This window comes from Nomia melanderi, chromosome 14 (assembly GCF_051020985.1).
Source record: "Nomia melanderi isolate GNS246 chromosome 14, iyNomMela1, whole genome shotgun sequence".
Taxonomy (NCBI): Eukaryota; Metazoa; Arthropoda; class Insecta; order Hymenoptera; family Halictidae; genus Nomia; species Nomia melanderi.
In genome coordinates, this window is record NC_135012.1 from 2239680 (window position 1) to 2255457 (window position 15778).

Genomic DNA, 15778 nt, shown 5'->3' on the forward strand with positions numbered 1-15778 from the left:
CTAATTCCTCTCCATTCCAGTCCTAAAAATTCCAATCCACTTCCATCATTCCCTAAAACAGCTTCTCGATCTCTCAAAGATTCAACTCAAAATCCCACCCCTAAGCCTCATCCCCTCATCAACCCTCCATCCACCAAGCTCAAACCCCCGAAACCAGCCCCAAACCTCCCATACCAAGGAAACCTCTCCAAAAGCATATCATCGTTTTGAAATCCGCGGTCTTGCATCTCGTCGACGTCTCCGGTGCGTGGAAGAAGCGTTCGCGTCCGACGTCTGCGGGAAACTCGTGGTTCCCGGTCGGTGTGGAGGGGAGAGCCGTGGAAGAAAGGAGAAGCTCGCTGGTGGGAGTCCGCGGGACATGGAAACGGCAGGAAAATGCACGCTGGAGGCCAGAGGGAGCACGCGAGCGCCACTGGAGCGAGTGGAAGAGAGAGAGAGAGAGAGAGTGAGAGAGCAGAAGGTTGCCGACTGTGTCGGAGGGAAGAGTGCAGCCTCACCGTGTTCCAGCGTTGGCCGGACGAGGAGGGAGCTGGAAGCGTAGGGAGGACACTCGGAGAGACAGAGAGGGTAGGATAGAATGATACAGGAGGGGAGAGGATTGTAGGGGAAACGGAACTGGTGGGGAGGAAAGGCAGCTGCAAGCAGTCGGTGCAAGGGAGAGCCGGCCGAGGGGTAGAAGAAGACGGGAGCAGTGTCATGGAGGCAGGTCTGGCCTGCTGGCTGTCTGTCGACCTGCTCCCTGGCTTACCTGACAGTGCTCGCCAGTGTTTCCATAGCCGCGTACACCGATGGATCGTCCCGCGATCCTCTCGTGAGCCCGTTGTGCTCGCCACGAGCTGACACTCTATCTCGCCCTTGCTCTCTTCTCCCTCTCTTCATCCCCCTGATCGGACAGCATCCGTGGGACTCGTCGTGGCGGACGTGGTCGCAGGCTGATCGCCGGTGAAACACCTGAAGAACCGTGGACCGAGGGGAAAAGAGGACTATCGTTGTGTGCCGGGAGGCTCGGAGGTAGACGCAGCCTGGCACTTCAGGATCGCTCGCTCCTCTCCGCAGGGAAAACCGGGTGAAGCGGCCGCGGTGACGGGCAGGGAGGGAAGGGAAGTGACACGTTGCGATACGATCGATCCAACGGCGAAGTTACATGCGTTTAAACGGACTGCCTTTCGGCGAGCGATCGCGGGGGAACAATGTGCTCGTGACAGACAAGCCGTGGCTGGAAATCGGTACCTGCCGGTCGGCGTGCTCCCGGTGTCCTCGCTCGTCTTAGCTTCGAGTCGCTTCGCTCTCTCTCTCTCGGGGCTGCGTTCCTTCGGTTCCCCGATAGTTCGCCTCGCGTGTTTCCTTTTTTCCGGAGCGGACGCCAGGGAAGAAACGCGAGAGACACACCGGCGAAGGAGGAAACGGATAAAACGTGGGCGTTGAGTGATTGTTGTCCGTGCTAGTTTCCATTCGGAGTCATGAGAGATACCAGCGATATGATGGAGGACGCCTTGTCCGAGGTATGTAATGCGTTGATAAATCGCTCTTGTTTTCGACCGCGCGGACGGAGCAGCGTTTTAACCCTTCGCTGTTTGGCTTTGCTGCTTGATGTTGGGACCTTGGTTTTCGGGAGATTGCTTGGGTACTGATATGTGTGGGAAATTGGGAGATCTTTAACCCTTTGCGGTCCGAAGTGCTCTTGGTTTCTCACTTTAAGGTTCACGTCGACGTTAGTTCATTCAATTACAGCTTCATATGACGCTCTATTTATTTATTCAAGAATATTTGGGAGTCATTGAAATGTTACCCTTAAATGGTACAATTGTGATACCACAAATAAATTTAGAAAAATTATTAAAACAGGTAGAGGTTGCAATAGAATAGAATGTCGAGTGTGACTCGACATAGGACTGCTAAGGGTTAAGCCTTTGAAAGTTCTTTGGGAATAATCTGTTTTCTTGAAACTAATTAATATATAGCGAATCAAGGAACAAAACTGTTTATTACAATGTTCCTATCGATGCTTTATACGATTTACTAATGAATTAATATTATATACAAGACTTCATTTTACTGAGTCACCTCTCGGCAAAGGGTTACAAAGTAGAACCAAGAATCTTTATCTCAGAAGCGTTCAAAGTCAAAAATTCGATGGTGAATCTCATCTGTTTTCGATAAGAGGTAATCTGAACCACCGAACACCCTTGTCCAATGTAAATACGCTCGCAAGGGGTTGAACTGAGCACTACACTTGCCAGGAATCATCCCTAATTCGAGTTTTTCGAGTCACTTCGGTGATGGAGTTTCGATAGGCGGTTCGTAAAAAAGGGTCATAATGTTACGGACGTCGGAGTCGAGGATGAATCGTTGGACGAGGTGGTCCAAGATGATGGGACGAGAGCGTCGACTTCACGCCGCGATTTAGAAACACATTGTGCAGCGTGTAGTGGCCCGTTTATGGAGGTCCCGGCGAGGAAACTCGCTCTAGACTCTCTCGCCGCAGCGTTTCGCTCATCTCATCTGCCGATTTGAAACGTTCTTTTTGCGGGAGCTGCGTTTAACCCTTTCTGGAAGAGTATTTTTTCACGATAGACTTACGAACGTTCATTCTACACTTTATTCTAGCCTAGAAAGCTGCGTGGCCGTTTATATAGATCGCGAGAATTAGAGCTCCGAAACCAGTTACAACGCGTATTCGTATAATTGCACGAATCAAAATCGACTTGAACTGGTTCTAAATAATGTTTGAAAGATTCGATACCCGTTAAATCAGTTCCGAAAATCTGGGGTTAAAGAATTATCCCTTTGCACTCGAGCAAAACTATAAAATTCGAAGGAATCACACGTACATCGAGGAACGAAGCTATCTTATTTCAATGTTTCTCAAATTGATGCATTGTACAAATTATAATATTAAATATCAGCTTCGTTCCTCGACGTATGTGTGATTTCTTCGAGTTGGTTCCACGAAATACCTTTATCTCATCGGAAAATGTTCAAAGGATTCTAGTGAAAAACTGGCGAGTGCAAAGGGTTGAAATGCTTCTCAGTAAGAAGTTAAATTATACGTCCAACTCTGAAAAAGCAGAAAAGATGGAAGTTATGAATTGATCTTTTATTATTTGCTGCCACCGATACGACTCGGCTGATTTAAAAGGGTTTCTTTTCTTCCCGAACTATTCCTCCACCGGCGGATTTCCCTCTCGAGCGAAATTATTGGCTTGATCGGGAGGTTTTCTAGCTCCGTGTTTAATACCTTACTCGGGGATTTTCATGAATCGCAGGTAGCTCGAGCATTTTGTCCCCAAGAAATGTCTTTTAGCAGTTTTCCAACCCCTATTGCACCACTCGGACAATTGCTCCGCCAATGCGTTCTTGAATTAGTATCGTTGAATTCCTCTATTATTTATTATACATACTGTGCGGCGTTTGCGCGCGCTCTTTAACTTCCAGCAATCGTTAACAGCCCGATAAGGCTGCGTTTCTTGCTCGTTTCTATTATCTGCACGGGACATTTTAGCTATTAGCCACGGCAATTAAATGAACGATAAAACCACAAGATTTACCCATTATCTCTAGCGACGTGTAACATATTATTTATTAACCCAATTATTTTATTAACCCTTCGCGGACGAGAATCTTCGGAGCTTATGAAAACTTGCCTAAAGAACAGCTGAATTACGTATTAACTCTTTGCGGACGATTCTTCGAAACATACAAAACCTTGAACATATGAAGCTAAATTATATATCAATTGCTTAATTAATAGGAAGAAAGAAAACTACGTGATCTCTTCCTGTTCGACTAATTAGATCATTTTTCCACGACTTAGTCTTCGAAATCAACATTTCATCTCACCGAAATGCCTACATCCGTTCGCAAAGGGTTAAAGTCTGAAACGCTAGAAAAAAAGAAAACCACATATCTATCTCTCGTTATATAAACAATCAAACTATTCATTTGCAACTTTCGAGTTTAGCTATCAAACCTTAGCCATTACAGCATTCGATCGCAAAACGTTAAATCAGTAACGAAACGCCTCGAAAACCGACAATCCTCCCAAAAAATATAGCCCACCGTTTTAATCGAAACATTCAGTGAAAATCTTCGATCGGAAAGACCTCTCCCGAACGAAGAAAACAAACTCCCCGAAAGGAAAAGGGAAAAAACCGTTCGAGCAATTAAATTTCAACGGGGTATCGACTTTCGAGCAGAAAATGCGCTTTCCTTTCCCGGCCCGTCCCCCGTGGGAAAAAGACCGGGGAAATTGCACCTGTTTGCGTCATCGGTGATAAATTACTGTATCTGGATTTGACTCGGCTCCATTGTCAGCTAATCGTGTTATTTCGGATTCGATGCACTTCCCCGTGACCCGGGGTATTAAATTTCGCGCTTATGCGCCGGATCATGAATCCGGGGCCATTATCGGTTATGTTCTTCCGCGTCACTTTTCCTACAGTATCCCCCACCCTCTCCCCCCGCCTATAAACCATCGACCGTTCACGTTTTATTCGCCGACTTTTCGGATCGAATCGAATTTTGATATCAATTTCCCGGCGTCATTTCACGACCGAATGGAAGTAACTCGAGCAAAGTTTCTTCCGTCCGAAACACCGATCAAAATTTATACGGCACGCCGGGGAACGCGTTTTTCTCTCGCCCTATCGAGAGTTGAAAAAAGAGCATTCCGATCGACGATCGTTTAACGAGGCACGGTAAGGTGAAACCAGAAAGTCCGTTCGATTCGCGAAACGAGGGAGGAGGAGGAGGGGGGAGAGGGTGAGGGAGAGAAACGTGAGAAAATAAAATGGCAGGAGGCCCCGTGTGTTTTTAACGTGTCGATCTCGTTTTTCCGAGGCTCGGGCGTCGGTCGTTAATTATAAACGGATCGAACGTCGCGACAAATAACTTTCCTTTTTCCCCAGAAACCAGTTTGCCGGGCGATGCGCCGAGGCGCGACATTCTCACGGTTTAATTGCCGAACGAAAAAGGCTCGCGATCGCTTTCGCTGAACCGTGAGCCGCGTTTACCGCGGCCGGGCTGCGGGGCAGCCGCTTTTGAAGAAAACGCGGCCCGTCGCTGTGTGCACCGGCGCGGATGAATATTCAATACGTCTACTTCGCGCAGCGGGGCTGGGGAAGCTGGCTGAAAAATTTATGCGAGAGTTTTCGGGTTGCCGGGGATTCGATGGAATTAGAAAGGATTGCCGGGGACATGACGTTAAAGAAGTCCTTACTGGTCGATGGAGGGATTCGTTAGCTTGTAGATGAAACGCGAATTAACGAAGTGAACGTAGAATGAAGATAATGTGAGGTTTTTAAATTGGTATTTATGCGAGTACTTGAATAATGGATCAAGGTACGAGAGCAGTCTAGAAACGTGATAATGGAAGATTAATTGATCATTCATTCGTATGAGAAATGGATTCGAACTGAAATTGACTAATGATTCGCAGTTAGTACTTCAAATTGAATCGGTCGAGTCTATAACGTTTATTCCCGTGAATGTTAATGCACAAAAATCTCGAGGAACCGACGAGGATAATTCCGCTCCAATTAGCAACGGCGTTAACGATAATTAATAACATTTAATTAATCCCCGCCATCGCGTTATGGGCATACCGAAATCGTTGATGCGTGAAACGCAAGCACCGCCGCTCCAAGGAGTTCAATAAATTTTAATGAACCTTTAATTACGCTCGCGAGCTGGCGCGCGGGATCCCTAACAGGGAGGTAAACAAACCGTTCGTTAATTGCGGCCCATAAAAATGTAAATCCCCGTGAAAATCCGTCCGATTCACGTGCCCGGCCGACTTAACGTTAACGTTTCCCTTAGGAAAGCCGGCTCTCCTGGTCCGTGTTTGTTTAACTTCCTTCCGGCGAGCGTTTCATCCCCGAAAGGGTGCAACCCGAAGCGTCTGCTGGTTTAGATGGCGGATAGGAAACGTCTCTCGACAATGGAGCGAAAGTGTCTGAAGGATCTTTTTCCGGGCGGAATGGAGAAGTTGTAGGACTAAAAGGGACCGTCGACGAGACGGCAGCAGAGGAACGGGGGAGGGAAAATATGGCGTTGGAAGGGTAGGTGTAGCGAGCAGATAAAAATCCGTGTCGGCGTCGGTGTTAATTGGATTTCTTGGTGTGTTCCCGACGCATAGGAACCAGTGTAGGTTTCCTCGGTCGGTTCTCGTGCGTGTGGGATCGCGTGTGAACGTGAATGCGCGAGCGCGAGAGCGCATCGAACAAAATGTGTTTGTTATGCCTATAAATAGAATGTTGCCGTTTAGCTGGTAATGCCGGAGCATCGATCGCTGCGCGGAGGAAATGTCGGCCGACGTATCAGGGCTTGCTCGCCGCTAATTAAAACGTTAATGGTACTCGGCGCATACCAATTAAAGCCGATGCGTTCACCGTCGAGTGTATTAACAGTAATTTCGTGCGTTTAATAATCGCCGCGCACCCAGAACGCCGCGGCCACGGGAACGACCTTACCCCCCTCGTCGAAAACCGGGCGAGCTGTTCTGCGGGAACGGGAACGGGGACGATATCGTGTTCACGTAAATTGCTACGCCAAGGCGACCTTTATGCTCGCCCTAAAATATGATACTCGAGCGTGAACCTCGTTTCGGGATGTACGGGTTTATTAATTCATGGGGAGTTACGCGGTTTCGTGTTTTCCCGCGGTTCGTGTTGCTGGGGACTGCGCTTTGTTTCTTTCTGTTTCGAGAGATCTTGGGAGAGAGAGATTTTGGATTATTCGTAGATCGGTTTTTGATTGTTTGCAATTTTATATCGAAAGTAGGAAGAGAAGTAGAAGCCCTTTATAGAAACTCCGAGAATGCCTTTATTTACCCTTTGCACTCGAGAGGTGACTCTCAGTCACCACTTGATTTGATTTGCAAAATTATAAAATCTTATATATTATATTAAGCTTTGCATGATGCATCAGTATGTGGAATATTGAAATAAAATTTCCTTCTTAATTTACATGTTTTCTCGTTAATTAGATTCATAGAACATCGTCTGTATCTCATCGGAGAAATTGAATATTTCTAATGAAAAACTTTCGAGTGCAAAGGGTTAAGAGTTTAATAAATTTATAATTCAGTTTGTGTAGCGTTGAATCGATTTGTTTAATCGTTTCGTATTATTTGCAATTCAATCTCCGATTGTTTGCAACTGAATGAAGTGAAGGTTTTCGAATTATTTGTGGTCTTTGATCGTATGGTTGATACTTGGGATTTCTTCGTGTTCGATAATGTTTGATCATGATTAATCGTGTTTGATCTCGTTTTATATCGTTCGATCACCGACAGAATTAGCCAAGTGCTTCTACTCCGAATTCTACAAGTGGATTTCTGGTCTTCCGCGGCACAGAAGATGCTCGAGGAAATAGGATGGCTCAGCCTTGACGGCAATTGTTATTTCTGCCCGAACTCCGTCCAGTTCCTCGTCGAGCATCTGCAATTATGACGAAAGAAACACCGTTTCCCAGCGTAACGATCCAAGGAATTATGCAAGCGTCCTCCCCGCGGCCGCCTTCGTTGACAAAGTTCGAAAACGTTGTTCCATCGGCTCAATTAGCAATTCAATTGGCGTGGTCCGCTCCCGACTCTACGATTCGCAGAAAAACGAAGAGTAATCTCGCGAATCCGTCATAGAGGCAACAGCTTTGCATAACCGTCGTTGTTATGTTTCCGTTTGCGACGTGATGTCACAGCAAAATGAACTCTGAAAGCCCGTACCGTTGTTCGACGGGTAGAAAACTGAAACTTTTCAATTAACAAATTCGAAATTTCATCATTCCGGCTTCCCTATATAAAGATCCTCTGCCATAGCAATTATCATTTTAATTCCATTACTCTTCACGTCTATAATCGACAACCAATATATCAAAAATATGAACTTCAATTTCTGATTAATTAATCCAGAGTACAATGCAGGTTGTCGATGAACGTTTCAAACGTCGATACACCTATCGATCGACTTCGCAACAGAAAACGAGCACGCAAATAAATAATTACAATTGTAAATCCTAAGTAGCCCGAAGAAATCGGCAGCGATAAGAATCGAAAGAAAAACGATCCACCAATTGGAATCACGCGAACAAGCCAATAAAGATTCCGAAAACAATATTCGTCGTCCTTGTTGGCCGGCCGGAGTGTTTTAAACGGGCGGAACAAATTTCGAAGTTTAATATTGCCGGGCACTAATTGAAATTTTCTTTCGACTCGGCTTTCAATCTTCCGGCGAACCCGGTCCGCCCGGGGGTAAAAACGAGACATTCTTTCTTTTCCTTTCACATCCTCGCCGACTCTTCTCTCCCCGTTCGTTGTTTCTCCATTCGACAATTTCCACCCGGGACGGGGAAACTTTTCATCCGCAATTTTCCCTTATCAAGGCCGCGTCAAAGGGGGACAGCGATGCTCTCGCCGCCGCGGGGGCGGGAGAGGGAAAAGAACATTTTCCTACCCCGGGACAGGGGCGGTTTTCAGCGTTCCGCAGGCCCGGCGGGCCGACTCGCAATTACATAATTCACCGTCGCATCGGGATCTTGATAAAATACAAAAGTGCGATTACACGCCGGCTGCCGCATAAGTTCCTCCCGGCAGATATTACTTTCCGCGGCGTATTCTCCGCTTTGAACTTCTCCCCTTCGTCTCGATGCACCGGGTGTTCCGATAGTAGCAGTCATTGTTTCGCTTAACGCTTAGCCAACCGAATGGGGAGATCTCCCACTTTTCACTTAGCAGCGTATTGACTTTTATTCTGTTTATTTTGTTTTTGCTGTTGTTTAGTAAGTCTTGAAGTGGAATTATTTGCGATTCATCAAATACGGTTCTTGTTTTTACGAAACAAGGTTTTAATCAAATTAATTGTATGAGTTCGATTGAAGATAATAGGAGAGATTGTAGTTGTAGTTCTTTTTAGGTGGTTTAAGTGTTAACACTAGAAAATAATCTATTGTTACAATTTTTATGGGGATTATATATTAATCGTATTAAATACATGGTAGTTCTAGTGTTATTCGAGATCGATTGCACACCGTGTGTGCAATAATAATAATGAACATTTATCAGTTACTCTGAGTAAAGTAGTCGTCGAGATAAGACTTTTTTCGAATTAATAGTATCTGTAAAGTATAAAAAAACAAAATAAACATGCTCACCAATAATAAGAAAATTGAGTTTTTATGACTATCGTCTAGAGATTTTGAAAAACTTAATTGGAAAACCCCGTGACAGAATTTCGCTCGTGGGGACCGTTTTTGGAAACAATCGCCATCTTGAACGGGTTAAGCTGTTTTAAGGGGGAATTGTGGTTATGGATATTGTGTTGTTAGAATATTATCAGTAGAGAAATATGATATTTTCGTTATCGGAGACAGTTTCGTTTGAATATTCGAAGGTCATTAACCCTTTGCGGACGAAGATACTTTGAAACATACAAAACCTTTAGCAGATGAAGCTAAATTATATATCAACCGCTTACATAATAGAAAAAACAGAAACTACGTGCTAATCTCTTATTGTTTGAGTAATTAGATCATCTATTTGCGATTTAGTCTTCGAAACATGAACATTTCATCTCGCCGAAATGCCGACATTCGTCCGCAAAGGGTTAGGACTTAGACAAGCGTTTAGGACTTATCTTTTACCTATGTTTAGCAAATTAATTAACACTAGGTTTACGGAACGCGTCAAATTGACGCATATTGTATTTTAGAAATATTATTTTGTAAATGTTTACGCCAATTTTGATTGATGCGATCACACTGACATGTAGCCGAATTATCTACTATCAAATCTCCAGTTTCCACAATCTAAATAAACGAGCATCAATTCTTTTAGGAATAATAGAATGAAGTGTGCAGTAAATGCCCGTAATCCTAGTGTTAAAGCTCCTATTGTTTCGAAATTAATCATGATGGATTTAATAGAAATCGATACCCGTTACGTTATCAAAAACGCGAAGATCTCTAAGATATCGAAGATACGTCGAGCGCGAGTTAGAATTTACACACCCACCCAAACGCACCTCGGCGTCGCGAAGCCCGCGAAAAGAGATCAATTCGAATTCCGTTACGAAGCCTCCTTCTTTGTCCCTTCGAGCAGGCGGCCCTGCACGCGGTATCAGCGTCGAAAGCTGTCTAAACGCGTCCGCGTACTGTAATAATGTTTATTTACGAGCACCGCGGAACTGCACCGGCGACGATATTTTTCTCTGTCGCGACGGAAATGCAGCTGCCGTGGAAATTGATTTCGCTGAGAGCTCCGCTTGCTTCTCTGATGCGACCTTTATGCGCGCTGCAGTCTCGCGGTTCCAACAGTTCGCGAGTGTACGTACCTTAATAATTTTCTTGCAAAAACCCGCTCGAAAAATTCCAAGCGGCGCGACGCTTTCCTTTCGATTTAGAAATGAACGACGCTTTTCTGTTTTTAGAAAAACAAATTGTGAATAGTGCGATCGTTAGATTTTTCCAGTTTTAACTCTTTGCACTCGAGAGGTGACTCAGTCACCACATGATTCTACAAAACTATGAAGTTGAGTATTTAATATTTCAAATAGAAGTTTGCATTGCTACGTGAAATATTTAAATAAAACACCTCTGTTGCCTAATTTATCTATGAATTATCGTTAAATTAGCTTCAAACAATATGACCTATATCTCGTCAGAAAATGTTGAATATTTCCATTGAAAAACTTTCGAGTGGAAAGGGTTAAGCGGGCAATGACAAACATAAAAATGAATGATTAGAAGGAAAAGAGATTCAAGAAAAGAAAAGAGCTTCATCTGATTCTACAAACTGACAGACTGGCACTTTTGAACAATGTATATTATATAAAGACACTTAGCTATGCAACTTCGCTAATTACCAAGCATTGAGAAAATATAAAATTTAATTCGAATCGATTATCTATTTAAAATATATTACATAACAATATGACATCCGAGTTTCTCTATGTATAGCGATACAAGTTGACCTCAGTGAAAATTGCCATCACAATTCAGTTTTCTGAAAATTAGTATTAGTTTATCAGTATCAATTATAATTTTCTTACTATATTCTTCAAGAAATAGATAAAAGTGAATTTATTTGAATAAATGTTATTTTTTGATACTTTTTGTAATAACACAATATTTGTGATCTCATTAGGCAAGTACTCTTATTAATTTTTTTACGTACACACCCAATCACTTCCGCATTTTTGGTAAACATCCACAAAAGTTGTTTAGCATCCAAACGGTTAACATACGAACGTCGTAACGCTCCCGTGACACCGTGCTCGTATTAAAATATTTCGAAACGATCGTCAGCCGAAAACTCGCGTCGCTGACGTGTTTATTTTTCATTCGTTAGCTCCCCGAGCAGATAGACACACGCTCGCCAGGGAAGTTGGAGGCGTTTCGGGGGAGGTTTCGACTACAATGTCGCACAGTTCCAAACTAACTTAACCACTTACGTAACAATGGCGGCCAAGTTGGCTGCAAAAATTATCGGGTATAATGAGGAAACTTCCCGAACCTGGGGGATGTTTGGGTATCGTGCCGATAATGTACCGGGTGTTCCGGCCGGAGGAACTTTATTTCCGAGGCGAACACGCTTCTCCGAAGATGTCCAATTCGAGAGGACAAAAGCGAAACTTTGATGTTTTCCCGTGGATTTTCTCGGGCGAAAATATAACTTCGGGATTCCGCGAAGTCATTCGAAACTTGTTCCGCTTCGCGGAAGTTTCTGGGAACTTGCCTGCCGATGTCCCGCTCCCCTTGGAATCCTTATCAGTTTCCCCGGCTCGCGACGCGCAATCTAAATTTCAAATGGAATCTTATTTCGCGACCGAAAACTTTCCGCTTCTTCTTCTTCTTCTTCTTCTTCTTCCTGCTATTCTCCTTTTCCCTTTCCTTTCTTCTCCCTTTTCTCTCGCCCGGCGAAACTTCCCTTTGAACTTTGTTCCTCCCCCGGGAATTCTTCCGCGAATTCAATTCGACGCGAAGCTACGATTTCCCTTTGACAACGTCTCGTTCCATTTATTCTCGCTTAGACACCTAGTCGCTGATTCTAGAGAACTTCATTTCCGTCCGCGGAGTATCTTGGAAGTTTTAATAACGACTGAATTGCATCGGAAGTATCGTGAAGATTGTTTTTTTTAAACAACCTGTAGCTTCGGAGGGAATTGAACGTAAATCGTGTCTCGTGGACCGTTCTGAATTGAATTGTACGCGTTATAGATGGATTTTTTAATGATTTCTCGTTTGAACATGAATTTTAATGTTCCTAGATGTTATGTTCGAGGAATGAACGATAGAAGTAGCTGACAGCGACGTGTCTCTCGCGTCACCCGGTGCATCGGTTGAAACAAATGGAACCTCGAGTTGCCGCAGAAGTTTAATCACGCCGCGCTGCGATTGAAAGCGTCGCGGAGAATCGCGTTTTGCACTCTTAAGCTAATTTAACTCTTTCCTGGTAACAGTATGATACCCTAAATACACGTGACTATTAAAAAATATTCCAACGGAGCTCATACCTCGCACACGTGCAACGAAGACAATGCAGTTTACGGTCGCACGATCGTGCTGGCATTTCTCCGTTCCATTTCGACGGGTCGACCAGAAATATATAAAAGCCCCAGTTTATTGTTCGCGGAGCAGGAGTAATCAAACACTTCCAGGAATCACGTGTCTTTCGAGTATCTTTCGAGATTTATCGGGCGGAATGAAAAATCCGTTTTATCGGGGCACGTGTCGCGTTCGTTGCACAACGCACCTGTAAAAGCGACACGATATTTCGCGATTTTTTCGAATTTATCCGTTCACGCGGCCCAGCTATTCGTTGAATGCCACCTTTCTTCTCCTCTCTCGTTTCGTCCTCTGCCCTCCCCACCCCTCCCTCTTTCATCTTTCCCCTCTCACAATGTCCCGTGAACATTATATTCGAAATAGAGCGACGGTTCCGCTGAACGGCCTCGTTTTATCGGGACCCGGTGTAAAATCGATTTATAACATGCAAAACATGAACGGCCCCTGTGTATCGGTATCATATTTACGATATATCAATATATCGTTTACGAGGCGAACGGCGACGTTTCGTTGGCCTTTTTACGGCACCTTGCGCATCCGGCCCGCGTAAGAGTATCGATATTCGATATCGGCCCGTTTCCCCGCGCGATAACTGCGTTTCAATAAAACGAGCAGTGCATGAAAATGTTGTAAGCGAATTACGACTGGCGGTGGCCTCCGTCCCCCAACTTTCTATTCCCCTCGATTACGCGATTATCTGTCTCCTCGAGCACATATTGTGGACTTTTCTTCGCCGCGGTATATAATACCGGAACGCGGCGCTGAACAGTCGACGGTCTTGGTTGCTTTTCATCGTAAAAGACTTCTCGTGCTGTTCGTTCCATTCTGTTCGGATTTATTACAGTTTCCTATTTATCTTATGTTATCTCGGAAAATGGCCTTTAGAGTTATAAATAATATTCAGTTCAAAGGTAAATTATTAGTATTGAATGTATTTGTTATTGGAAGTTTGAAATTCTGTCTGGTTTATTTGCTGTTGAAAAATAATCAATATTGTTATTAAATACAGTTTGATTTGTTAAAATGGCACCTCTTCTGTTTCCTATTTGTCAGAATTTTTATATTCTATATATCATTCGACAAATTTGCAGTTAACACTAAAGCTAAGTCACAATGACCCATTCCTGATTTCTTCTTTTCGCAATTGTTAAGAAGGTAATAGATGTTTCTCTAAACAATCATTAACCCTTAAAATGCTAAAAACAAAATAACGGTAATGGTTTTAGAATAGACAGATCATCCACAATACTTGACGATGAAGAAGGAGAAAATACATAAAATATGAAAAATTACAAAAAATTACTTAGAAACTTATTAAGGAAAAATACTTTCTGAGCTCCCTATAGAACCCCACTCAGCATTTTAAGGGTTAAAGAAATTGATTTATCAGTACAGAAACTGAATTGCCTCAACAGATGCACTCTTGCAGCTTCTATAACGGAATTTCGAGATTTCGATTTAACTGCTCGGTTGTTTTAGTGTTAATATTGATTTATATTCTGTTCAATTATAAATGATCAATTTCCACTGTCGCGAGAACCTATCATTCATCCGCGTTTCCGATTCGGTATAATCGCGACGCAGCCATTTACCCACCGTCGATGAATTAACATTCGCTCCCGATCCCGGTTAATTACAAGCCATTAGTTTACTAAAAAGTTTACTCACAGACAGGCATCCGTATTCCCCTAATTAATCGGTCGTTTCCAGTATGATTATCATCCGAGTTCATTATCATAATTCCCGAGGGCCCGGTGTACTTTTACTTTTGCCAATTTGCCGGCGTCGATCGGTCGCTCGTCTCCACCCGCGTGTCAAGTGTGACATTTTTCGCCATTCTTTTCAATTATTCCGCGACAGTCGAGCACCAAGGCGGACATGTAATTTCAATTTCATCGAGGACCACGGATTTTTAATCTCGCCGCTTATCCTACCGTTAAGCCGCGAACCTGTTTCCATCGCGCGCTCCTTTTCGCCATTTAATGGCACCAGCGACCCGTTTCAATTCTACAATACGACACGAAATATGTGTGCTTCTCCCCCTACCCCTCTATAGTCGCGTGCCACCCTTTACTTTTCACCGAACCGATTTAACCTCTTGCCTTACGATTTCTTTCGCAATTATCATCTTTTACACTAGATATATGGAACCGTCAATTCGATGGGAATTGAATATTTTAAACATTATTCCGTAAGAATTTCAATCGATTTTGATTGACGCAATTATGTGAATTCGCATTATAATTCTCTGTCCTTGACATACTAATTTCCGAAATGTATGTGAACGATCATGTGGTTTTCTAGGAATGATAGAGTAAAGTGTAGAATAAACGTGTGTAAATCTAGTGTTAAGGATTTATTGGCACTAATAATAATTAACTAGGAAGAATGGAATTCTGTGTTTGTTGTAGGTTATGTTTATTGTAAAGATTAAAAGTTTAAAGGATAAAGATAATATTTTATTGCGATTTGAAGGAAAGGAATAATGCTTGAAATTTGAACATGAGTTCAGTTCGACATCTTAAGGCGAGTTCATTGTAATTTGTTGTAGAGGTTAAAGGTTCAATACTTAATTTTCACTGAGTAGAAACAAATATTATTGATATTTAGTGAATTCAGGTTGAAAATTTCAAGTGGTTATGGGAATCGAACATAAGCGTCGCGATTTGTCGCGCGACGAGCCGGCATTCGTCCGATACGAATGTTTGAAGGATTATCGTAACGCGTGCTCGACGTGTTTGACTATAAAACACGGGCCCCGCCATAAAATCTGTCGCGATGCAGGTTGAACGTACGATTGGAACGCGTGCAGCGATTGTACAACGATTTTCTCCATGGTTGCAGTTTCAGCGCGGAATATTAGTGTCTGGAGCACGACAAGAAAGCTCTGCTGTTGTCGAAAATGTACCTGGTACTCAATTTCTTTCAAAAGAATTTTTATTTGATCACGTACACCTTTGCGCCTTCGAAAATTTGAAATTCGAAAGTTTAAAGTTTTCAAATCTTTTTAATGTCGAATGGAAATCTCTGACTATACAATCTACTGCAATTAAATACAATAATTGCTCCCCTACGAATCAACAGCCTCTAACAATATAAAAACGCCTGGAATACAAAAGTGTGGACACAAAATCAATTCAGAGGTTAATGATTTCCATGCGATACGAGCTAGCACGAAAGCATCGAATTAAAACAAATTTCCAACGGGAAAGTCTTTCCT

The 15778-nt window shown here is 43.3% G+C and overlaps 1 protein-coding gene across 1 annotated transcript in view; it reads left to right on the forward strand.

The window, feature by feature from the left end:
• Positions 1-637: 637 nt before the first annotated feature.
• The window catches only part of LOC116426976 (uncharacterized), a 43469-nt gene continuing 28328 nt past the window's right edge, over positions 638-15778 (forward strand). The window contains exon 1 of the mRNA XM_031976755.2: positions 638-1502. Coding sequence (XP_031832615.2) covers positions 1461-1502 — 42 coding nt within the window. The 5' untranslated portion in view covers positions 638-1460. The remainder of the gene's footprint in view (positions 1503-15778) is intronic.